The 27,598-nt window shown below is 42.1% G+C and overlaps 1 protein-coding gene across 2 annotated transcripts in view; it reads left to right on the top strand.

The window, feature by feature from the left end:
* CALN1 (calneuron 1) overlaps positions 1 to 27,598 on the top strand; it is a 596,286-nt gene that overhangs the window by 242,049 nt on the left and 326,639 nt on the right. For both annotated transcript variants that reach the window (XM_073615093.1, XM_073615092.1), the window contains exon 3: positions 1,180 to 1,323. In XM_073615093.1, coding sequence (XP_073471194.1) covers positions 1,180 to 1,323 — 144 coding nt within the window. The remainder of the gene's footprint in view (positions 1 to 1,179; positions 1,324 to 27,598) is intronic.

The raw sequence follows: 27,598 nt of genomic DNA, 5'->3' as shown, positions 1-27,598 counted from the left end.
TTTTTACATGGACATTAAAAAGCAATAGGGTAAGAATATACCGTAAATAATAACCATAAATTATGCGTACCCATGGATAACTAATGTCGCTAAACACTGGGAATTTTATAAATAAAGATGCCAAATAAATGACTTGTATTTCGTTAATCAGACTATTTCAAGTACTTGTTCCATAAAATATGTATTTGATTTCCAGCTATCTCAAGCAGTCTTACAATTGAACCCCTAAACAATAATTTATAACAGTTTTTTTTTATCTATGCTCAATGAAATACTTTTATTTTTTAAGATAATTTATTTTAATTTATTAAAGGTGTTGTTTTTCTAATATTTTGTGTGCAGTTTACCTCTCATATTTTCCTTTTTTCTTTTTGGTAATTTTCTTTTGTTATACTTATGCCTACAAAGCTTTCATGGTGGTAGAAACTGGTAGAATAGTTATAGAGGCATTTTCTTTATTCAGTCATAGGCGTCACTCTGTTATGAAGACAATACATACAAGCAAGCACATCAAATCAGAAAAATACCCTTAACATTCTAGTGGACAATTGTCAGTACAGTTGTGAATCCTTAGGCCTGGTTTCCACCTATGCAGTTTGCTTTTGATCTGTTTCTGCATTTCTTTTTGCGGTGTGTTTTTGCACATGCTTTTTTCATGCGTTTTGCTGGCTTTTTTTCCCAATTTGTTGTTGTGCATTAAAAACACATCAAAAAATGCATCAAAAAGCACTACATACCTTTCTGTGGTGTCTCAATTGAAGTCTATTGAACCAAAACTGCATTATTTTGCATTTTAAAAGGTCCCTGACCTTTTTCAAAAACGCAGTGCCTGAAAAAAGCATAGATGTTAATGTGTCCCATAGGAAACCATGTTAAATTGACTGTGCGTTTCTGCAAAAATCACCAAAAAACGCATAGGTGTGAACCAGGAGGAGGTCTACAGTATATCCTCTATAATAATATAAATAAGCTACTGCCATACACAAGAAAATTATTAGAATGAAGAAAAAGAATGCTCGCAAAACATGTTCATCTAGTTGTTTTGCAAATCTGACCATCAATTCTTCCCTCTTGTTCAATGGTTAAAGATTTTTTGTGCATCATCTTTCTTCATCCTCATTTCAACTCCTAGTGCAAAAATGTGCACCCTGTAAACTGCTCCAATCTTTTTTACAACAGAAATTCGGGAAGCGTTCCACGTGTTGGATCGAGATGGGAATGGTTTTATTTCAAAACAAGAGCTTGGCATGGCAATGCGATCGTTGGGTTACATGCCTAGTGAAGTTGAGTTAGCCATCATTATGCAACGTCTTGACATGGATGGTAAGTGACTGACATACAAACATAGTGCAATATTAATCTGTTTCACAAACAAAATTAGAAAAATATGACCACTTGTTATAGTTTTCAGTAATGTCTTAAAATTCTTTATTTTAAATCTGACAGTCTAATGAATATATTTTTTTCCAATGCTAGTGCCCATTTACATCACAACATAATTATTGTGGTGCATTAAGCCATATTGCATTAGGCAGCCCATTCATTTTGAAACGCTAACACATATCAACCAGGGATGAACTCATGCTTGGGCCAAACATTGGCTGTTAGCACAACAACGAAATTATCAGGGTGTTTGACCGTTCGGCCCGCCGAATGACCACAATGCACTGCGCTGCCGCATAGTGCATTGAAAGCCCTGATTGGCTGAAGCAATGAAAGCTTTGCCCAATCAGGGCACAGAGCACTGTCAGAGCCATGATGCAGTCATGATGACTCTATCCAATCATGTCTCATTGCTGTTAGTCCTGCCTCACACTATAAAAGTATTCTTTCAATAATGGCCATTTTCAGTGTGATATCGGCGTGAAGCTAGAACAGCGCTCTGTTTAGTGCTACTAGACAGTTAGTGTGCTATTCTGATTCTGTTGTCAGTGTAGAATATCATTTTAATGTACATCTAGGGATAGTTCAGTGTGAATGTAGTGCGACCATTCATCTTTACATTAGTGTGAATGTAGGGATAGTTCAGTCAGTGTGAGTGTAGTGTGACCACCATTTATCTTTACATTAGTGTGAATGTAGGGATAGTTCAGTGTGAGTGTAGTGACTGTTTAACATGGTATATTTAATTCCATTACTGCAAGTTTAACGCTGTATATTTCAGTGCATTACGTTCCGTTTAATGCAGTACACTTCAGTGCGTTACTGCAAGTTTATTGTAGTATATTTCAGTGTGTTACGCGCTGTTTAATGCAGTACATTTCTCTGCATTAGTGCACGCTTAACGCAGTATATTTCAGTGCGTTACTGCAAGTTTAACACCGTATATTGCAGTGCATTACCTTTCATTTAACACAGTACATTTCTTTGCGCTAGTGCATGCTTGACGCAATATATTGCAGTGCGTCAGTGCAGTTTTACTGCAGTATAATATAGTGTATCAGTGGAGTGTGCCTGTGTAGTAGTGAGTACTCAAGTTAAAGTGCACCACACACCACTTTCCATTGATTATAGTGCATCCACGTACACATTTCCACATCTATATTACAATAAGCACCCCCCCAATCATGTCTGGGAGGACAACAAGGAGAGGCAAACGTTCCCATGGCACTGTGAGGGGGACAGCAGAGTATGTGTCCACAGGCAAAGTTGGATGTGGTCAGTACTCAGGCAGGGCATGATTTCTTCTATTTAGTGATGTTGCCTGTGCTATCCAGCCACAGCATGCAGAGGAGGTGGTGGACTGGCTTACTAAACCATCCTCATCCTCCTCATCCACCATCACCTAAGTAGAGACTGGTGCACAGTCCACTGCAGCTGCCAAAGTGGCTAAACCTGCCTCCTTGTCCGCAGCTATTCCTGCCATAGCCCCAGCATCAGGCATGGAGGAGTCAGCTGAGTTACTTGAACACAGCATCAGCCACTTGCTCCTTGATGATGCACAGCCATTAATTGATTCAGATGTTGATTCTGAGGTTGAGGAAGGCAGGAATATAAGCCTACAGAGAGGGGAGAACACTGGTAAACAAATTGGCAGTCATGTTCCTCCAGATGCAACGTATTGCCAAGTTGTCTCCAGTGGTAATGAAGATGAAGGAGATGATGATGATGATGTCACTGAAGCGACTTGGGTGCCAGATAAAGCAGAGGAGGAAAGTGAGGGTGAGGCACAACCCCAACGAGGCAGCCATCATGGAAGAGTAGAAAGCAGCTACCCTATTCCTTCACATTGTGGGGCTGTTATCTCCCAGCCCACTTCCCACAGCTCAGCTGTCTGGGCATTTTTTAGCACATGTGCAGCTGATCGCACTGTTGCAATTTGCAAACTTTGTCTCAAGCACATCAAGCGTGGCAAAAAACACCAGCCATTTGGGTACCACATGCTTGACAAGACATTTAACCTTCCAACACTCAGCCTATTAGCAAGTGCACCTGAAAGCCACACAAAAGGGGCTCAAATCTGTGCCTCCTTCTTACTCATCTCAGTCTGCCCCCGCTATACCTCATGACCTCTCAGCAGCCTCCACTGTCAGGGATAATGGTATAGCGCAGGGTGTCCCAGGTCCTTGCAGCACATTTGCCAGCAGCACACCACCAGCTATAGACAATACCTGGCAAATTTCTCTGCCCCATCTGCTGCAGCGGGAAAAAAAAATACAGTCACTGCCACCCACATGCCCAGTGTCTAAATGCAAGATTGTCAAAGCTGCTGGCTCTACAACTTCCACCTTTCCATCTGGTGGATTCTGCCCCCTTCTGTGAATTTTCTGAATGTGCTGCACCACAATGGCAGATTCCCAGTCACTATTTTTTTTCCTGTAAGGCCATTCCAGCTCTGTACCATCACGTGGAAAGCAATGTCGTGGCATCGTTGGGCAAGGCATTCAGCCACAAAGCCACAAAGTCCATGTTACTGCTGACACGTGGTCCAGCAAGTATGGTCAGGGATGATATATTTCATTCACACAGTACCCCCTAAGCTTTCAAAGGGCAATTCAATGTGTCTGGCTAATAGGTGCCATGCTGTGCTTCAGCTGGTGTGTCTAGGGGACAGGAACCACACCGGAGCAGAGATTCTTGCAGCTCTGCAGGAGCAGACCCAGAGGTGGTTCACACCATGCCAGCTGGAGCCAGGAATGGTGGTGTGTGAGAGTGGCACAAACCTCCTGTCCGCCCTTAGACAGGTAAAGTTGACACATGTGCCATGCTTGGCACATGTCCTCAATTTGATGGTGCAACGTTTCCTAAATGGGTACCCAGGGTTGGAAGATCTGCTAAAGCAGGCCAGAAGAGTCTGTAGCCATTTCAGACGGTCATACACACCACAAGGATGGTGAGCCGTGAAAATGCATGCATCAGTGACACAATACCTGTTGTGTTCCTGCTGGAGCAGACTCTGTGTGGCATTATGGACAGGGCACTTGAGGCAGAGCAGCGGGAGGAAGAGGAGGACTTCCCTTCCTCTCAAGGCCCACTTTATGCAGACACCATTGTTCCTATACCACAGAACATACAAGAAGAGAGGAAGGAGGAGGAGAAGGAGGAGGATTCTGGCAGTTTTGGAGGCATTGAAACAGTGACATACATCAAACAGTAAGAGATGGTTTTCCATCTGCAGAACCCTTGGGAGTAGTACGTGGCTTGGAGGAGGCAGTTCCAGATACTATAATCCTCAGTGACCTCGAGGAGTCTGCTTCTCATTCCTCCACAAGTTTGCGGTGCATGGACTCTTTCATGCTTCAAAGCCTGCGAAAGGACCCAAGAATATGTGCCATAAAGGAGAAGGCTCACTATTTGTTTGCAACCCTTCTTGACCACTGTTACAAGGGGAAAGTCTCATCCTGTCCCCACAGGGAATGCAGAAGATGAAATCTCTTGAGGACACCTTTATCTAATGCTTTTCTCGACTCTCAAAGGTTACAGTGTCATGGAAAAAGTAGTTTTGAGGCTTCTGTTGGTCAAGAGAGAAGCAGTGGAGGAGGTGGCCACCTAAGTAATGCATTTCACTATTTTTTTAGGCCTCGCCGCCCAGGGCTGACAGCTTCCACATCCCATTGGCAGCGTCTGCATCACATGGTGGACGGTTATCTAGGGACGAAAATGGAGATGGAGAGCTTACCAGTCGACAATCCACTGGCTTACTGGGTCATGAGAATAGACCACTGGCCAGAACTTTCCTAGCATGCAGTTGAGCTGCTGGTCTGCCCTGCATCCAGCCTGCTTGCCAAAGGGGCATTCAGTGCTGCTGGAGGTTTTGTTACTGATAATAGAATGTGTCTGTTCACAGACTCGGTGGACCGTCTGACATTTATCAAAATGAATCAGTCCTGAATTACAAGCAGCTATGAAGCCCCTGATGCCGATGTCACTGATTAAGTGTTTTTGGGATGTGGAATCTCTGCAGGACGTCTAGGCTGCCTAATGTTGTTCGTGTTGATTTCATCTGGAAGAATTTTTTTGGTGTAGGTTTCCTGGGCACAATTAACATCCAAAGAAAGACCAATCTTGTTTGTTTTGTTTGACAGGTGCATATCATTTTAATTTGGCAGCAAGGCCATTTCTTGCTTTTATCAAGAGCACCTCTATAGGGTTATGGTGTGAAGGCGCTAACAAAACCCAAAGACCAATTTTTCCACACCTGTTTGACAAGTGCATATCATTGCAATTTTTGACAGCAATGCCAATTCTTGCTTTCATCAAGAGCAACTTTATAAGGTTACCGTGTGAAGGCACCAACGATACCCGAAGACCAATTTTTCTGCACCTGTTTGACATGTGCATATCATTAAGATTTTTGACAGCAAGGCCAATTCTTGCTTTCATCAAGAGTACCTCAATAGGGTTATGGTGTGAAGGCACCACCTACACCCAAATACAATTTTTTCCACCCCTGTTACGTCTATTCGAAGTCTGTGGAAGAGACACCAGAATTTATCCAAAAAAACTCTATTCTTGTTCCTGGTGCACTACATTATGACCTCATCATTCAGACTGGCTTCGCAAGCCGTTGCTTACAAAATAAAGAAAGCTTGCAGGGAAAATGTAATTTTATGGCTTTATAAATGCAATTATTTGTGCAGTAGCTTCTATACATAGTACAGATGTGCCACTTTACAGGTAGACTATGGGAACCCCCCAGGCACTATATTAAATGGAATTTCATTTTTATACTTTCACTTTTAGCATCAATAAATCACTGCTCATTTAAAAATGATGTTTTTTACAAACTTTTTTGTCATTGATACATGTCCTCCAGGGCAGTACCTGGCCCCCGATAACCACTGTATGCCCAATAATTTGCATATAAGATTTTAAAATGGGCACTTTTGGTTTTTCACGTTCGGGTCCCAAAGACTTCAATGGAGTTCTTTATTCGATATGCGATGTTTGAAAGTTTTGGTGCGAACCGAACTGGGGGTCATTCGGCCCTTTCCTAATGTCAACACACAAAAAAAATAGGTCTTACATGAATTTTCAGAATTGCTAGAGCATGTTCATTTATCTTAGTGAATGAACACAGTGAAAACTCACTTTGCCAAGAATAGCCAATAAAGTGCAAGCAAGATAAAAATTATTCACTAAGCTAAATACATTTTCCTCTTGCAAAGTAATTTTTCTCTTTGCTTCACCTCATTTACCAAGATATGTAAAATGTCACTTTTAAAGGGAACATATTCTACTCATCTTATAAATCAGTGGTTACATGTTGTTGTGTGCTATAGTGCAGGTGCTTTGGAGTACCACTTACAATAAATTGTGATGCTGAGCAACATATACAGTGCATTGCCATGCATTATCATGCAACTTGCTTTGGGGTGTGAACAAGCCCTGATAAGAAAGTAAATTATAGCAAATAAAGTAATGGGAAGGAAACATTTACTTTCCTTACTACAGTAAACCTAATTGTTACATAGTTACATAGTTAGTCTGGTTAAAGAAAGACACAGGTCCATCTAGTTCAGTAATCCAAACCTTTTGAAGAGTGAGGGCCACTTAAAACGGACCTTCAGTAATTTTCTCATCTTTCCATCTATTAAATCTTCTGCCCTTGTTGTTCTAACATTGGATAGTAAAACATTTTTTTTTCTGCCAGTAAATACCTTATACAGCCCACTTCCTCTTTCTTGTCTGGTCATTAGCCTAGGCTTATGACATCATGCACAGCTCTCTCTCACTCTCGTGAGAGTTTGCCAGGAAGGAAGGGGGATAAGTCATAAGAGGGCCAATGAAAGCTGCAGGGCTTCAGAGATGGAGGTGTGCCTCTGTGTAAATCCAGGAACAGACAGCAGCTTCAGCTGCCCACAGTTAAAATGGCTGAAGCCAGACTTAGTGAAGGAAAATTTCTGCAGCATATTTGTAAAGTACAGAATCACAGTATATATAAAAGGTGGTCAGAGGAAAGCTTCAGAATGGCAAAGATGTTTTTATTACAAATTATGTAAGCAGACTGCAGTTTCTCTTTAAGCGACTTGGTAACCGGTCATGGGCCACATTGAATGGAGCAGGTAGATGACAGGTCTGTGTCCAGTCTGCATATGCAGAGCAGACACGGACGCAGCCCACTCTACTCTATGGGCCCTCTGATCTGCCCAGACGGAAGGGGACAGATCCCCTTCTGTTTTTTTTTTTTTAGCAGATTGAAATGGAGGTAGGCTGGAATGCATTATGTTTATGTTTACATCTGTTGAAGTATGTTTACATCTGCCACTCCATAGAGGTGATTGGAGGGTCCAGTTGGGTCAGACTGATCGTGTAAGGGGCCTAAGGCTGCTTTCACAGTGATGCGCTGCAGTTTACCCACACGGGTGCAACGCAGTGCATCTGTGGCTTTCCTGCGGGTTAGCTGCACTTTGCCATAGGTTTCTATTATATCCTGCAGGTGTGATGCACTTTCTGAAATCACATCAAACCCGCAGATAATAACAGAAGTCTATGGCTCGGTCTAGGTAACCCGCAGGTGCACTGAGCTGCACCTGCGGATCAGTTTGAAAGCGACTGAGTAACCACTGCAGAACAGATATGCCCATATATACACTCTGATTTTAGAAATAAACTTACATTTAATAACAGTCTTCCATTCAGGTATCGCAGACTGTTGCTGTTCCAGGCAGAATGCATTTGGTATCACTTCACCTGTGACAGGAGCTGGCACTATAAAGGAAGCAACAGCTTATGCTGCTTACCGGAGGGGCTTGTTTCCTCTACCGCCGGCTTCATTTATAACACTGATGCTCTGGGATAGAGGGTAAGCAACCCACCATCCCAGGGCAAGAGGTCGCAGGCAAGATCAGAGGGCTCTGCAGGCCACATGTGGCCCCCCGGCCACTGGTTGGGCACCCCTGATCTAGTTCAACCAATAAAAAGGGGAAAACAAAAAAAATACATTTTTTGATCCAGAGGTAGGCAAAAGAAAACGGAAATCATCCAATTTGCTCCAGTAGGGGAAAAAAATCCTTCCTGATCCCCCAAGAGGCAATTGTATGTTCCCTGGATCAACTTTACTTATAAAATGTTAGTATACAGTTATATTGGACAGAACTAGCTCTTGAGGGAGTCTATTCCACATTTTCGCAGCTCTTACTGTGAAGAAGCCTTTTCCTATTTGGAGATGAAATCTCTTTTCCTCTAGACGTAACCAGTGCCTCCTTGTCCTCTGTGATGACCTTAAAGTGAATGACTCAACAACAGGTTGACTATATGGACCCCTTATGTATTGATATACATGTTGATCATATCCCCCCTTAATCTCCTCTTCTCATTTTGCATTTTCGCATTTTGCAGATATGAGTTGCATTTTGCAGTGCTTGTCTGTAAACTGCACTATTATTATCGTTAATAGATTATTAAAGGAATTAAAGCATTTTACCTCAAAAATGTTTATTAGACCTTTGTTTTTTTTTATCTTACTTTGTTTACTAATTTAGCTTTCCATTTGAGAAATGTATCTTAACTTCATGCTAAAAACGCTTACCTTTTCTTATCTCATGTGGCTAATGAACATTCTTACAGAATAAGGAAACTACAATGTCTTCTAGCTAAGTATCAGAGTGAGCTTTTTAGATTTTAACTTACACAAAGGACTTTATGCAAATGATTTTTTTTTTTATAATTTTGCATCACTTTCTCAACTGAGAAATAAGAGATTAGTTCTGATCGATTTGCAAGCATCTGGTATTTTATTAGCCTTCTGGTCTTTTTACTCTCTACTATATTGTTCATAATTGATATTGCACATTTTAATTCAGAAGGAAGTATGCAGTGATTTCTCAGTATATGACAGAATCGCCCCAGACCATGTTTCCTCTAAAATTATAATACATGCACCTTTTAGTTTGGATAGATAAATTGTGCTCATCTCTAGCTTAGAATGGCCCCACAGTCCATGTTTTTCGATTATCTTCACATCCAGGTGAAATTAATAATGTTGTTCTCACAGGAAATTTTAGGATTTTACCACTTAGAGATTTTACCATTTGATGACAATGTTTTTATTGGTAAAACAAGACTTTCATGTACAATAAATGATGTGTTTGCCAACAAGAAGTTAATTCTTTCAATAGAATGAGAATATCATTGCTCATGAACCCCCAGCCTTAGGCTAATGCTATACTGGCATTTTCTCTTTACTAATGAGAGATTTAAGGTCAAGTGTTAAGATTTCCCCCCCACATACATGAAAAATATACATATGCGCCTTTCTCCCAGGAGTCTCCTATCCAGTCTGATGATGTCATGGTTCTTTCCTCCTCTTGTCCTGCGGCTATAGGAGGCAGTGCTTATTGTTGCAAAAAAATGGGCTGAAAAGTGAAATAAATGATATTGGCCACCACTGTTCATCCCGTGGTGGAGGAGAGGCAATGTGGTGAACAACTCTGGTCTGATCATGAGTTTTGCAGCAAAAATTGTTTTTTTAATGTTCAATAGGCTGGAGTTCTGCTTTAACTACTCATTGAAAGTCTTCTCATCTACAGCACAGCAATAAAATCTTTGTATCGCTAATTAAATAAATGTCAACAAACAGTTGCTTCTCTAGTAGTACAAGATTTATGCACCAGTATGGTTTTTGGGTGCATTAATGACACCTGTGAATGCACCCTACCTCCGATTAGATGTGAGAACACCAGCAGGAGTTTCTGAAATTAGTTTAGGGCTGATCACTTGCATGTGATCGCTGCATGAGAGATTACATGTGTGGCTAGAAAGTTGTAAGGTAGAGGGCATGTCATAAAATCCAATCTCGAGTTCACATTAGCATCATCCCATAAATGAATATAGTATTTTTGAAAACAAAAGTAGTAGGACTTTAAATCTGCCAAATGAGAACAAAGTCAGAATAAAAATCTATATCAATGTTATTACACATAAAACATTATCATAAACACATTACAGGTACACCTCGCTTAACGCCCAGGTTCCGTTCCAGCAACCAGGTCGATAAATGAGGAATCACAAGAAATAAATATTTTAAGCATTCTTAACTACTGTACTGTATTGTAATAGAAAGGTCTAAACACTAAACTCCAGCTCAATAACATTGTTTTAATTTGCATAAGTTCAGAACAAAAATGAAAATTCTGTACTGTACTGTACAATACAATGATGTATATATGTTACGTTAGAGTGGGGAGAGCCGGTCGTAAGTCCGAGGAGTCCTTAAACGGGTACGTTGTTAAACGAGGATTATCTATGCAGAATAAAAATTTGCGATAAATTAAAAAATATGTAAATCTGATGGATGCATGTACTTGTAACTGGTCTTCAGGACCATACATATATTGCAAGTGTGTTATATACAGAGTTTCTTACTATAGAAAAGAACACAAAAAAAAACACAAGTAAATACAATTATACACAATAAACATATTATCAGATATAATTACAGCTATAGATTACCCTCAGTGATCATATCATAAATCATCAAAACAACAGAGGAGAGGAATACAGGATCTGTCTCAGATGTTTTGTCTACCGGCCCATAGGACATAGTCTGGACCTGGAAGACCCGTAAGATATATTAAAGGCAGGGTGTGATCCCATATAGAGGATATTAGTAACTAAGCTACATATTTATCTCTTACCTATTAAGGCAGAAGTAAACATAAATATCCAAAAGGAGGGAATAAATATCCAGTGTATAGCACTATACGCCGAACGATGTGAATCCCAATATCTATTTAAGACAGAGGAGATAAATCCAAAATACCAAGAAAACCAGGCATCTCTGTGATAATCATCTTGGAGGATAAATGGATAGATGTTTGTATAAATGAGAGGGAAAAAAATATATACATACCAAACAGTATATGTATCAGTGATCCAAATATTGGGTCACTAAAGATGGTATTAGATAGATAAAGTATATAAAAAATTCTCAGGTATAACTTACTGTATATACTTGAGTATAAGCCGACCCAAATATAAGCCGAGGCACCTAATTTTACCACAAACTGGGAAAACTTATTAGCTCGAGTATAAGCCTAGGGTGAGAAATGTGCAGCTACTGTAAGTGGAAAAGAGGGTCAACAATGCCCATTTGCAGCCTCACTGTGCCCATTTGCATGCCTCACTGTGCCCATTTGCAGCCATAGGTCCCCTGAACTTCAAACTCGGTAGTTAAAGGTTCCTAGATGCCCCCTAGCTGCAGCCAAAATTTGGGGTCTCTGGACCCAAAGGGTCCCGAAATGACATTGCTGCAGGTGGACACAGTTGACCGACTTTGGGGCCATGTATTTCGGGGCCACTTGGTGCTAGGAACCCCAAATTTGGTTTGCAAACCCAGTGGAACTAGCACTACAATATTTCCTAGCACCAAGTGGCGCCGAGATACGGGGCTCCAAAGTCGGTTCAGAAAATGTCAAGCACTTTTCTACAGCTTTGGATATGTTGTAGTGCTAGTTCCACTGGTTTTGCACACCAAATTTGGGGTTCCTAGCACAAGTGGCCCCGAGACACAGGGCCCCAAAGTCGGTTCATAAAATGTCCTTTGCTGCAGAAAAGTGCTTGACTCAATTATAAGCCGAGGGGGGCACTTTCAGCACAAAAAAAGTGCTGAAAAACTCGGCTTATACTCGAGTATATACGGTACATATTCTGGTATTGTGGTAGGTACATATCCACCTCTCCACCGGCAAAGTTTGCAATGAATGAGTGCCCCAATGAATGTGTATATATATAGGATCCAAAATGATCCAGAAAACACCCTCACCTGTGGGGATGTATCTACAAAAGTGGAACAGATTGCCCCCACCTGTGGTGCAGAAGTATTCCCTCCAATGAACAGATACCTTGAGGAAGTTATAATGGCGTCAGCTGACAGTGAAAAGACAGAGCATAAAAGCCATATTACACCTGAAAATGACATCACACATTACATGTGTGGCTGTGGTTAGCTGCAGGAGCCAGCAGTCTCCCATTGCTTTCAATGGGGCTACCTCTCGCAGCTAATTGCCCCCCCGCCCGGGGTTCTCACATCTAATGGGAGGCAGGGTGCATTCGCAGGTGTAAATGCACTCTTAAAGATGTTCCTAATGCAACTCTACCTTTACCTGATAGAGGGGGAACATACTCTTTTTGAGCACTATTTACTGATCTAGAAGGTAGAGTTTTCATTGTGTTCAGCTAAAACAGATGACAGAAGACAAAAATAAAAGAAGCTGTATCTTACACTGACAATCTTTCACATTTCTGATCTAATTCTGTGGCTATATATTTTGCGGATGCTATTACAATGAGAGATTGTTGTGGTCTGTAATTTATCTCACAAATGTCACTACCTGGCAACTACTTGCATTTAGAAACTAAGGCTGCATGCTAACTAGTAATATATTGTTTAAAATGCCAGTGTATAATGAATTCTCTAACCATATTATCTCTATGCATGCTAAATGTACAGTGATTCATGAATATGTTGCTGCACAAGTCCAATGAATCTTTGTAAAAAAAAATGTTAGAGGGTGAAGAAATACATTTATATTAGAGCTCTTTCACACTGAGCCGCGGACATGTTAGCGCTAAAGTGCCACTCGTTTTAGCGGCGCTCTAACGATGTTTAAGCGGCGCTTTCTGGCCACTAGCGGGGTGCCTTTAACCCTAAAGAAGGGGTTAAAAGTACCCGTGTTGCGGCACTTCCAAATCGCTTTTCAGGCGCTTTGGAAGCGCTGCCCACTCATTTCAATGGGCAGGGCGTTTTGGGAGCACTGTATACACCGCTCCCAACCCACCCCAAAGATGCTACTTGTCGGACTAACGTTCTGCAAGCGCACCACCCCTGTGTGAAAAGACACACTGAAATGAATGGGTGGCAGTTTTCAGGCATTATTTAGAGACTATTTCTAGTGCTAAAAGCCTGAAAACCACCTCAGTGTGAAAGGGGTCCTAGGGTTCTCTCTTTAATCAATCCAAACGGGGGGGCTTTCACAATGCTAAAATGGGTGTTGCTAAAGTGGTCATGGTTTAATAGCTGTGGTTAAACCAGTGTGGTTTAGTGGTATAATGATTATGTGAACAAGGTATAATAGAGGCAGGTGTCTGTTAGGAATTAGGAAAAACTCATTTTTTTTCTTTAGTCTAGGAACTAAGGTAGATTATAACTTCTCAGTCTTTAATTACTTTCTGCGATTTGTCCTGTTTATAATGACTAGAGATGGGCCTGAACACCCCCCTGTTTGGTTTGCAGCAGAACTCCCGAACATGGGAAAAGTTCTAATGCAAAAGGCAAAACCCATTGAAGTCTATGGGAGCTGAGCAGGAAAACTCAAAAGTGCCCATTTTGAAGGGTTAAACGTAAGTAATTTGCCATAAAAGGGTACTGCCCTGGTACTGCCTCTCCTCCCCCAAAAGTGGAACATTTGCTTATACACCCCCCCATCTGGTGCCACATTTGGCACCTTTCGGGGGGACGGGGACCTGTTTTTGACTGGTCCCCTTCCCCACTTCCGGACACGGGGCCGCGGGCCGATCTCTCGGAAGTTCGGCCCCCTCCTCCTTCCCCCGCCGCCAGGCCAATTAGAAAGTGCAGTGTGCTTCGCACATGCGCACTAGGGAATCAGCTGTAAAGCTGAAAGGTTTCACTGCCGGGTTCCCTTACCAGGAATGACGGCAGCAGCACCGGGAGTCGATCTGAAGATCGGTTAGGGTGCCAACATCACGGGCTCCCTGGACAGGTAAGTGCCCTCATATTAAAAGTCAGCAGCTGCAGTATTTGTAGCTGCTGACTTTTAATTTTTTTCACCCAGGCTGGACCTAGTCTTTAAAGTGCAACAATAAAAATGAAAACTTCCTTTAAATACAGTGCCTGGGGGTCCCCTTAATCTGCCTGGGGGGGGGGGCGAACACCTGCTGAACACCCTGCAAATTCAGGTGTCGGGTGCTCAGGCCGAAGCATTCACCCAACACTAATAATGACACTATAAATACTCTATGGATTTTAAGGGGAACCCTATGCCAAAATTAAAAAAAAAAATGGTGTATGGGTCACCCCCAAAATCCATACCAGACCCTTATCCGAGCACGCAACCTGGCAGGCCGCAGGAAAAGAGGGGGGATGAGAGAGCGCCCCCCCTCCTGAACTATACCAGGCCACATGCCCTCAACATGGGGAGGGTGCTTTGGGGTAGCCCCCCAAAGCACCTTGTTCCCATGTTGATGGGGACAAGGGCCTCATCCCCACAACCCTTACCCAGTGGTTGTGGGGGTCTGCTGGTGGGGGGCTTATCAAAATCTGGAAGCCCCCCCTGGGACCCCCATATCCCGCCCCCCCTGTGTGAATTAGTAACAGGGTACAAGTACCCCTACTATTTCACAAAAAAAGTGTCAAAATGGTAAAAAAGACAAGCGACAGCTTGGGACAAGTCCTTTATTAAAAAATAAAAAAATAAAAATGTCCCACGATGTAAGTTCACGCCGCCCGACGGACCAAAAAAGAAGAAAAAAAAAAGCTGCAACAAATCCACCTCCATGGGAGGCTCCTGTCGACTGATGCATCTTCTCTGTGACAGCTCTTATATAACTGAGGGCGGGGCCACCCGGTGACGTAACTGGGTGACCCCGCCCCCTCTGATGCCACGGAGGCTTCCCCATGGCTTCTTACGTTCGACTCAAACATTGGGCTCATCCCTAGCTTCAATTAAAGTATACGTGGTCCCTTACCTTGTCAGACAACCCATTCAATTTAACATAGAAATTAAAAGCAAACATAACATACATAATAAAAAAATATAAATACCTTCTTTATAAGTGATCACATAATCTCTGTTCTCAGCTGCGTAAGAGCTGGGGGCAGGAGAAACAGCAGTGCACTCAGCTTCCCAGTGAATGGCTGTGCAGGATTCACACTAACATTGTACTGTGCATTTCCTTGCACCCAGGTTACAGCACTATGTCATGTAAAGCAACAGCTCTGCCGCCACTGCTTACCTGCAGCATGAGCTTTACTTCCTATACAGTTCTACCTCGCCTTAGGGTTTATGACTGCAGGATAATGTCACTTCCTGCTGGCCCACCCTGATACAGCATTTTGTCGTTAAGCCCCCCCCCGAAGTTGTCAGCAGTATGACAAGATGCCACGCCACAGTACACTGGAGGATTGATCCAATATGCAGCTTGTGTTATTGGTGGTGGCACAGAGTAGTTTGATTCCACAGACTCTTACACCTTTGGAGGAGTGGGAGATTCTGGTTCGGGGTCCCCTCACTTAAAAGGGTAGAAGTGCTACATGACCCAAAGTACACTAGAGGGTCATGGTGATTTGGTAAGCAGCTTGTGTTTTTGGTGGAGTTGGAGATTCTGGATCGGGGTCCCCTCTCTTAAAAGGGGAAACGTGCTACATGACCCACAATACACTAGAGGGTCATGGTGATCCAGTAATCAGCTTGTTTTATTGCTGGTGGCACAAGCGTAGTTTGATTCCACAGACTCTCACACCTTTGGAGGAGTGTAATATTCTGGTCTGGGGATCCCCTCACTTAAAAGTGGAAAGGTGCTACATGACCCACAGTTCACTAGAGGGTCATGATGATCAGGTAAGCAGCTTGTGTTATTGGTGGTGGCACAAGGGTGGTTTGATTCTGCAGAAGATTGTGATTTGTTGAAGAATGCAATGAAGCACTGCATGATACTACATGTATTTATGAAGACGTATTATTACTTCATAAATTGTGTTTACAGGCTTAATGCTTAAATGCTTTATTGAAGTGCTAACTATTGCATGATATTACATGAACACATGGACACTCATTATGAGCATGTTATGAATTGTGTACATATGCTTTAATTATATGTTTATTTATATCTTTGTTTATACCTTTGCAAAGGCATATTGGTACACTGACTTTATAAAAGTTGGTACGCTGTACCTAGGGCAGCTATATTGTGGCATACATTATAACAATTTACACTGTGTATAAGGGTAGCAGCAGCTTGGTACGCACTGATGTATAGGATATTTTATATTTTTACATTTTTTGTGGAACATCTTTTATATTTGTTAGCAGGATCCATTTTAAAACTCTATATATCAGGATACTTGCACTTTTTATGATTCAAGCCAGGTTCTATTCATTGTTGAAGCCTGGAACTTACTTATTTGTATAAAAACCTTTTCCTGATTAACACGTGCTATGGAAATTTCCTTCTGTTTATATTGCTATAAATAAAATATTCAAGCTTTGTAGTGTGGATCTCTCATCCCTGTGTGAGAGTAAAGGAATTACTTGAACAATCATACGCACTATCTGTATCAATGCATCAATGTCCACTGTTTGCTTGTGTTCCCGCCTATGACATTAATTGATGTTTCCATTTTATGTGATATGTCTACACCTACCATTTTGAAATCAGGATCCATTCTGCAGCCTAAAAGTTCTACATGTAAGGGCACTGGTACTTATTTATGATTTAACCACTTCAGCCCCGGAAGGTTTTACCCCCTTCCTGACCAGAGCACTTTTTACAATTCGGCACTGCGTCGCTTTAACTGCTAATTGCGCGGTCATGCAATGCTGTACCCAAACGAAATTTGCGTCCTTTTCTTCCCACAAATAGAGCTTTCTTTTGATGGTATTTGATCACCTCTGCCGTTTTTATTTTTTGCGCTATACACGGAAAAAGACCGAAAATTTTGAAAAAAAATGATATTTTCTACTTTTTGTTCTAAAAAAAATCCAATAAACTCAATTTTAGTCATACATTTAGGCCAAAATGTATTCGGCCACATGTCTTTGGTAAAAAAAATGTCAATAAGTGTATATTTATTGGTTTGCGCAAAAGTTATAGCGCCTACAAACTAGGGTACATTTTCTGGAATTTACACAGCCTTTAATTTATGACTGCCTATGTCATTTCTTGAGGTGCTAAAATGGCAGGGCAGTACAAAACCCCCACAAATGACCCCATTTTGGAAAGTAGACACCCCAAGGAAATTGCTGAGAGGCATGTTGAGCCCATTGAATATTCATTTTTTTTGTCCCAAGTGATTGAATAATGACAAAAAAAAAAAACAAAATTACAAAAAGTTGTCACTAAATGATATATTGCTCACACAGGCCATGGGCATATGTGGAATTGCACCCCAAAATACATTTAGCTGCTTCTCCTGAGTATGGGGATACCACATGTGTGGGACTTTTTGGGAGCCTAGCCGCGTACGGGGCCACGAAAACCAATCACTGCCTTCAGGATTTCTAAGGGCGTACATTTTTTATTTTACTCCTCACTACCTATCACAGTTTTGAAGGCCATAAAATGCCCAGATGGCATAAAACCCCCCCAAATGACCCCATTTTGGAAAGTAGACACCCCAAGCTATTTGCTTTGAGGCATGTTGAGTCCATGGAATGTTTTATATTTTGACACAAGTTGCGGAAAAGTGACAAATTTTTTTTTTTTTTTTTTTGCACAAAGTTGTCACTAAATGATATATTGCTCACACAGGCCATGGGCATATGTGGAATTGCACCCCAAAATACATTTAGCTACTTCTCCTGAGTACGGGGATACCACATGTGTGGGACTTTTTGGGAGCCTAGCCGCGTACGGGGCTCCGAAAACCAATCACCGCCTTCAGGTTTTCTAAGGGTGTAAATTTTTGATTTCACTCTTCACTGCCTATCACAGTTTCGGAGGCCATGGAATGCCCAGGTGGCACAAACCCCCCCCAAATGACCCCATTTTGGAAAGTAGACACCCCAAGCTATTTGCTGAGAGGCATGGTGAGTATTTTGCAGCTCTCATTTGTTTTTGCAAATAAAGAAAGACGAGAAAAAACTTTTTTTTTTTTCTTTTTTCAATTTTCAAAACTTTGTGACAAAAAGTGAGGTCTGCAAAATACTCACTATACCTCTCATCAAATAGCTTGGGGTGTCTACTTTCCAAAATGGGGTCATTTGGGGGGGTTTTTTGCTACCTGGGCATTCCATGGCCTCCAAAACTGTGATAGGCAGTGAAGAGTGAAATCAAAAATTTACGGCCTTAGAAAGCCTGAAGGCGGTGCTTGGTTTTTGGGGTCCCGTACGCGGCTAGGCTCCCAAAAAGTCTCACACATGTGGTATCCCCGTACTCAGGAGAAGCAACAGAATGCATTTTGGGGTGTAATTTCCCATATTCCCATGGCATGTTTGAGCAATATATCATTTAGTGACAACTTTGCGCAAAAAAAAATAAAAAAAATAAAAAATTGTCTCTTTCCCGCAACTTGTGTCACAATATAAAATATTCCATGGACTCGACATGCCTCTCAGCAAATAGCTTGGGGTGTCTACTTTCCAAAATGGGGTCATTTGGGGGGGTTTTGAACTGTCCTGGCATTTTATGCACAACATTTAGAAGCTTATGTCACACATCACCCACTCTTCTAACCACTTGAAGACAAAGCCCTTTCTGACACTTTTTGATTACATAAAAAAATATTTTTTTTTTGCAAGAAAATTACTTTGAACCCCCAAACATTATATATTTTTTTAAAGCAAATGCCCTACAGATTAAAATGGTGGGTGTTTCATTTTTTTTTTTTCACACAGTATTTGCGCAGCGATTTTTCAAACGCATTTTTTGGGGAAAAAACACACTTTTTTAAATTTTAATGCACTAAAACACACTATATTGCCCAAATGTTTGATGAAATAAAAAAGATGATCTTAGGCCGAGTACATAGATACCAAACATGACATGCTTTAAAATTGCGCACAAACGTGCAGTGGCGACAAACTAAATACATTTTTAAAAGCCTTTAAAAGCCTTTACAGGTTACCACTTTAGATTTACAGAGGAGGTCTACTGCTAAAATTACTGCCCTCGATCTGACGTTCGCGGTGATACCTCACATGCATGGTGCAATTGCTGTTTACATTTGATGCCAGACCGACGCTTGCGTTCGCCTTAGCGCGAGAGCAGGGGGGACAGGGGTGCTTTTTTTTTTTTTTTTTTTTTCTTTATTATTATTTTTTTTTATCTTATTTTAAAACTGTTCCTTTCATTTTTTTTTTTTTTTAAATCATTTTTATTGTTATCTCAGGGAATGTAAATATCCCCTATCATAGCAATAGGTAGTGACAGGTACTCTTTTTTGAAAAAATTGGGGTCTATTAGACCCTAGATTTCTCCTCTGCCCTCAAAGCATCTGACCACACCAAGATCGGTGTGATAAAATGCTTTCCCAATTTCCCAATGGCGCTGTTTACATCCGGCGAAATCTAAGTCATAAAATGCTCGTAGCTTCCAGTTTCTTAGGCCATAGAGATGATTGGAGCCACTCTGGTCTCTGATCAGCTCTATGGTCAGCTGGCTGAATCACCGGCTGCATTCTCAGGTTCCCTGTTGAGACAGGAGAGCCAGAGAAAAACACGGAAGACGTTGGGGGGGGGGCATTCCCTCCCACTGCTTGTAAAAGCAGTCTAGAGGCTAATTAGCCACTAGGATTGCTTTTACATGAAAGCCGACCGCTGGCTGAAAAGAATGATACCAAGATGATACCTAAACCTGCAGGCATCATTCTGGTATAACCACTCAAAGTCGTGAATGGCGTACCTGAAGACAAAAAAATGGTTAACAATAAAGCACAGTAAACGGTAAAGTATAAAAAATTGCATACCTGAAAAGCAAACATGATAAAACATAATAACAATAAAACATTGCAGAATAGAATACAGTAAAAAAGAGCAGAACAATAGAGAGAATAGAGAGAGAAAGAACAATAAAACGACAACTATTATTTTTTATTTTATATTTTTGTTTGTGTTTTTTTTTTTTTTTTTTTACACTTTTTTTTGTAACTAACTTTTATATCTGTAACCGGTTCCAGGTTCGGGTCTCTCAAAATGCGATGGCATCTTGGGAGACCCTGTGAAAGTGTGCCTAGTCTGTGCAATGCTGTACCCTACGCTAATACTCAACTAGTGAATGGTAGCGTTCAAAACATTCACCAATGCAAAGACCAGGATTGTCAGGACAGGAGAGACAATAATAGCGGGTGTCACGCCTATATCCGCGCTTGCTGCAGACACAACATCTTTTTTGGGGGTTCGTTGGGTAGGGGTACTCGGGAGGACATAAAGAAAATGCCTCTCATGCAGCCGACTGCATTTGGTTGGGGATGTGAATGGGGGAAGTACGGGCGCTGCAGAAGTGGTGGGTTCCCAATTAGGATTGGCGAATGCAGCAGGAAGGGCATTATGGGCACGACGGGCCTGTGTTTGTCTTTTTGGTGGCAGCGGGACACTACTTGTGCTTGCCACCTCACCAGCTTGAACTGCACTTATGGGACTCGCCACGTCACCAAGTGTTACTGCAGTGCGGGTTTGACTACGACCGGGGTGTACTAGGCCGCTGGTGCTTGCCAGTTCACCAAAACGCTATAAAAAAAACTGTTAGCGATCGCAGGGATCAGGCCTGACTCTGCGAACGCTGCAGTTATGTGTTTAGTGTTTTGTAAGTGTCAGTGATCGATCGATACTGCACTTGGGTGGGCTGGGCTGGGCTGGGCCGGGCGGAGGGGCAAAACGCAGGTGCTAGCAGGTATCTGGGCTGATCCCGCTAACACTGCGTTTGTGGGAACCCTAAACTGCTGGGGACGCTAGTATAGATCTGATCGGATCAGATATTGATCCGTTCAGATACTATACCTCTAAGGGAGGTGTATGGTGCGTGGGTGTTAGCGGTACTGGCGCTAACCTGACGCTGCCTGGGGCTGGTGCTTGCCAGTTCACCAAAATGCTACCAAGAAAACTGTTAGCGATCGCAGGGATCAGGCCTGACTCTGCGAACGCTGCAGTTATTTGTTTAGTGTTTTGTAAGTGACAGTGATCGATTGATACTGCACTTGGGTAGGCTGGGCTGGGCCGGGCGGAGGGGCAAAACGCAGGTGCTAGCAGGTATCTGGGCTGATCCCCCTAACACTGCGTGTTTGGGAACCCTAAACTGCTGGGGACGCTAGTATAGATCTGATCCGATCAGATATTGATCCGTTCAGATACTATACCACTAAGGGAGGTGTACGGTGCATGCTTGGGTGTTAGCGGTACTGGCGCTAACCTGACGCTGCCTGGGGCTGGTGCTTGCCAGTTCACCAAAACGCTACCAAGAAAACTGTTAGCGATCGCAGGGATCAGGCCTGACTCTGCGAACGCTGCAGTTATTTGTTTAGTGTTTTGTAAGTGACAGTGATCGATCGATACTGCACTTGGGTGGGCTGGGCTGGGCCGGACGGAGGGGAAAAACGCAGGTGCTAGCGGGTATCTGGGCTGATCCCGCTAACACTGCGTTTTTGGGAACCCTAAACTGCTGGGGACGCTAGTATAGATCTGATCGGATCAGATATTGATCCGTACAGATACTATACCACTAAGGGAGGCTTATGCTGCGTGCGTGGGTGTTAGCGGTACTGGCGCTAATCTGACGCTGCCTGGGGGCGATGCATATCACCGCCGGGCGATCAGGGGGCTAAACCTTTATTCGGTAATAAACGGCGGGTGCCCTGACACTATAAAAATAAACGAACTAACCAGCGTCACCTGTAACACTTATACGGTGATCAGTGGTGAAAGGGTTAACTAGGGGGCAATCAAGGGGTTAAAACATTTATTAGATAGTATATGGGGGTCCCTGACGCTATAAAACGCTGATGGCGAACCTAAATATTTACCTCCCTAACTAGCGTCACCAGCGACACTAATACAGCGATCAGAAAAATGATCGCTTAGTGACACTGGTGACAGGGGGTGATCAAGGGGTTAAAACTTTATTAGGGGGGGTTAGGGGGGTACCCTAGACCTAAAGGGGGCTACCACTCACTGCCCTAACACTGTAACTGTCACAAACTGACACCAATGCAGTAATCAGAAAAAAAAAAAAAATACTGCTTGGTGTCAGTTTGTGACGGGGGGGGATTGGGGGGCGATCGGGGGGGGGGGGATCGGGGTGTTTTATGTGCCTGGCATGTTCTACTGTGTGTGTGTAGTGTTTTGTGCACTTACATGTCTTCTCTCCTCGGCGCTGGAACGGAAACTGCCAAGCCGAGGAGAGATGACATCACATCCTCTGCCTGTGTGAAACTACACACAGGCAGGGGAGGATTCCGATTGGCTGGGAGCGATCGCGAGGGGGGGCCACGATCGGATGGTCTCCCCCTCGCCTCCCAACGCTCCCAGTCAAATGCTGACCGCCGCTGGCACCGGGGGGCAGATCACGTACAGGTACGTGATTCTGCCTGCCCGTGCCATTCTGCCGACGTATATCTACGTTAGGCGGTCGGCAAGTGGTTAAACCTGGTGCTATTTAATACCTCTGCCTGGAACTTTCCTCATTATATAGGAACTGTTGAATAATTCTAATATATGGAGTAAAGTAATACCTTGGCTTGTGAGTAATGCGGTTTACGAGCGCTTCGCAATACAAGCTGTTTTTTTTTTTTTTAATCCTGACTCGATTTGCGAGCGTTGTCTCGCAAGATGAGCAGGATTCCAGCCTCTGGGTGTGCAGTACCGCATGTGGCCAGAGGTGTGGGGGCGCCAGTGATGCTCAGAGACACTTGGAGCTGCTCGAGTATCTCCGAGCGTCTCCGAGTGTCTCTGAGCATCTCCGAGTGGTCTCCGAGTGTCTCCGGTGCCCCCCCATCTCTGGCCACATGCAGTACTGCATACACTAGCAGTGACACTGGAACAAATTATCTGAGTTTCCACTGGTTGCTATGGGGAAACTCGCGTTGATATACAAGTGCTTTGGATTACAAGCATGCTTCTGGAACGAATTAGGTTCCTAATCCAAGGTACTACTGTATCCTAATTTTACTATGTGTATACTGTACATGGCCTTGTCCACATATGGTGATTTGCATTGCAATTCCTTGAAGTGGGATATTATTTTAGCAGGAATGATATGTTTTTTTCCTAACGCACAAAGGAGCCATTTAATTTTATAATCAGAAATGTTACTTTGCATGTAATTTATCTATACTTTTTTTTTTTTTTTTTTTTACTGAAACCTCAGTAACTTTCTTGTGTACTTACACAACACTTTGGATAACTTTTAGACATTATAAGATTTTTAATACAAATAATTAAAAATGTTAGTTTTTTTACATTTCCCATTGCTTGGTACTTTTTTTCATTGGGTCCCTGGATCTCTTTTTCTGTACCAATTTTGACTACTTTTGAGTGGAGACTTGAGCCTAAAAGTCTCAAGATAGGCAACATTCTTTTTATCATTATGTTCTATCAAATTTAATTTTACTAGAGCCAGATCAGTGAAAGTGAAATTTGATTTGCTGTTATGGGTTATTGCACTTATTTTATTCCTTCTATCATTTTAAATATGCTTGGTTTTGTGCTGCTTTGTCTTTGAATGTTAACTGTGACTGTTAATAAAGTGTTCAATGTAATCTTGTGCACTGCATAAGTATTTGTTTTAGACCTTTACTATATTATGCATTTTATAGGGCAAGGGTGTTTTTTTTTAATCACTATTAGGAGTTTAAATAGTCTTAATTCATAAGAATACTAAGCTAGGACTTTGAAAAGCTTTTTCAGTTTCTGCAATATCCTAGCTGTGCATGCTAGTGGAATTGACTCATCACTCAATATGAGCCCCTGGAGTTAAAGATGTCCTTTCTAAACTGGTTGACATATCATTATAGAGTCTCTGCTTGCAGACTGGGGTCAAAATACATCAATACAGCTGCATGGACACATTGCGCTGTTTTCTAAGTTGTAATGTATACATTAGTGTCAATGGGGAACTGTCAAAGCAATTACATGTTTGCTTTCTGTAGCTCTCTAGTAAAAGGGAAAGAAACTGATTGTCCGTGAGATAAATTTCCTTTCCTGACAGACTCCTTGAACAAAAGATTGAGTGCATGTGTAAACAATGATGGTTATTAATTACTTGTGGAGTGATATTCAATTACATATTGAACAAATGCTAGACATCGTGACTTCCAAACAAGTGATATTTTACCTCACAGGGCTGTTTATAAAGCCACTGAAATAGGATCGGATGTGATTTATGACGAAATTTGCTCAATATCTGCCTACTGATGTCACTAGTTTTGACATCTTATAAGTTACAAGTTATTTTTAATCTTCCTATAATGCCTCTATCTTTAAATGCAGCATCAATGCCATCTGGATGCTCCACTAGTGGTTGGAATGCTGCCCATGTGAATCTTAGGGAGTTTCTGTGTTTTTTTTTTTTTTTAGTAGCACTGTCAATAGTTGCAGTTTCAACATAATAAACTTCACATTTATGAATTATCTTTTGCTACCTACAGTATGTTTTTAGTCGGGATCAAGTACCTGCTTAAAAATAGATCTAAACCCTAACTGAATGACGTTTAGTTTGCTAAAGCACCGTGTATACTAACAACTGCCATTTTAAAAATTGAATATTATATTCACCTTTTTCCTAACCATTTTTGCATCTCAGCGCTACTGACCTCTTCCAACCATTTTCAGCCACTTCCTGTCTCTATGCATTTGCCACAGTGTCAGCTGCACATTACTGTTCAGGAGCAGCTTCCTGATGATTATACCAGTGGACTATGCCTGTAAAATTTGTATTGGCGCACCAACCAGCAGTCTACACTAGGTGTGAATGTGACAAGGTGACAACACAGGAGCACAACTGGGAAACAGTTGTCACCCCAGGAGGTGCTGAATATGGATCACCAGGAAATATTTGAATGAATGCAGCACACTTAAAAAGATTTAAAACAAATAACATGCACCAAAAATCATTAACAGGAGGAAAAGGTATTCCATAAAAGTAAAGTTAGAGGAGGAGTCTGTTTGGTAGATTGTAGCAGCAGGTTAATGAAATAGCAATGGTAACAATGCAACTCAAGAAAATCAACATAGAACGATACACAAATCAAAAACAAGGATAACAAAGAAATGTATCCATCCAACACCACATCCATTGCGAGGGACCTAATCCCTCCTTTCCTTTCATTATGTAACCAATACGAAAAAACATACAGTAGTGTTCCTCATTCAGGAGACAAAAACATGATATGGACATCCAATGCTAGTATTTGTCCAGAAAGAAGGAAATGTAACATAATATGAGGAAAGAAAGAAAGGAGGAGTTAAGTGTAGCTTGCCTAAGAATGGCCATCTTCCCAGCAAACCCATCAATGACATAGTGATGAAGTTTGCAAATAATGCAGACAAGGAGGGAGTCCAAACATTCTCAAAACACTTTTGTTTATCCTGTAGTATGCTGACAATTTTCTCATCAAAGTGATTGTAAAAGATTCTTTTTTCAAATAACAAACACTGGTTTTGCACAGAGCAGCCCCAGTCCTCCTTTTTTGAGGACTCCTCCAGGCATTCCTGACTCCTCCCCCCTTTCGAGTGCCCCCATAGGCAACCCATAGGTTGCTATGGGGGCATTCATGTGAGCTGGATCCCCAGCTGGGCTCTGTGTGTCCTTCAACACACACAGGACACCTCAGCCCCGACCACTGCTCTCTCCTCTCCAGCTGTGATTGACAGCAGCAATGGCTCCTGCTGCAGCCTGCATGTACAATTGCTGCTTGCAGGCACAGTCTTGGCTTTAGATCAGGCTCAGGTAAATATTTAGGGGGTGAGGCTGCGGGGGAGCAGAATACAAAAGCTTGTTTACTTTAATGCAGGGAATGCATTAGGGTAAAAAAACCTCCTGCCTTTACAACCACTTTAAGCATTATTTAGGTAAGTTTATGTTTGGCTATAGACAGGTTGACCACTGGAATTTTTCCAGGCTGTAGCTATGGCAATTTTAGCAACTAAGAACATGTAAAAGATCAGTGACTGCTGACTGCATACATTTGGGGACATTATCTATCAGCTCATTTAAAAGAGCTGTTCCAGCATTTTTGGGGATATTGATCATAGTGACAGCTTAAATTAGCGCATCCTCAACCAAAAACGCTTGACCTTAGGGCGAGTCCATCATGTGTGAAACATGGTCCTCTAAAGCACAAGGAAGAAGATTCATGGTATATCCTAGCTAGCCTGTCAGGAACCCTTTACCAATGATATAAGACTTTAAATCTCACCTCTGTAAGTGTAACATTCAATATATCTTTATGAATGCTAGAGGGTCCAGCCCCTCCACTCATCCTCACTAATCTCAGTTTATAGATCCCTTTCCCAAGCCAGCCTATAGGATAATTTAGCAAGAGTAGCTATCGGTGTTTCATAGAACCGAGATGCCACCCCTCTGTGCCGAGTTATCTGCAAACATCTGTTTTCATTTACAGTTATCACCATAATATCACTAGATGCTTTTTGAAGCAAGCTCAAAAAATGAGATTTGTTGTAAGTGGAACAGTTCAGACTGTGGCATCTCTGAGTTGTTGAGTAAAATATGTCACATTACAAATTCCTTAATGGTCAGTAAAATGTCAAATGTAATATAATATAATCCCTTATCATGCCAACATTTACATTGATGAAGATGCAGGCCAGGTGGGATGTGAGAAAGCAGCATTATGAAGAATAATAAGAATATTTTTTTATATATCAATAAGAATATATTTGAGTCGCATGAATCAGTTAGGCTGCTTTGTAGCATTACTGACTCCCAAGGAACTCCCAATCTTCCCAAATCTTTGGGGGTATATAACATGCGTCAGACAAGTCTACATCCCTACATCCCTTATTACCCCATATACATTGTAATACTCATGATTGGAATCTATTAAAAGAGAAGTATGGAGTTTTCTTTTTTTTCAGAATCATACTTACCTCGGTCAGTTGCTGCAACTGTCCCCCCGCTGGCTCTAACACTGAGAACTGAGCGCTGAATGCTCAGTTCTCAGAGTTCCCTGAACAGAGAGATGGTGACTCTCAGTCACCACTTCCTGCTCTGCCACCCCCCCCACCCTTACTGGAGCGCTAGGCTGTGGAGGGGCAATAGTGGCTGGTTCAGGCTCTCAGCGGCTTGCTGAGAGGCTGAGCCGGGTGCCGGTCCAGGCATGTGGGTGGATCCCGACTTCATTGTCGCTATCTTGCCAGAGCCTGGGCTTTAGCCCGTTGCCTGCTGAAAATGGGTCACAGGAGTGCTGAACGAACTGCACTCTTGTGATACACAGGAGAAGTACAGCCAAACGAGTTTTGGCTGTACTTCT

This window comes from Aquarana catesbeiana, linkage group LG02 (assembly GCF_042186555.1).
Source record: "Aquarana catesbeiana isolate 2022-GZ linkage group LG02, ASM4218655v1, whole genome shotgun sequence".
In the NCBI taxonomy this organism is placed as follows: Eukaryota; Metazoa; Chordata; class Amphibia; order Anura; family Ranidae; genus Aquarana; species Aquarana catesbeiana.
This window is presented reverse-complemented; position numbering and strand designations above follow the sequence as displayed.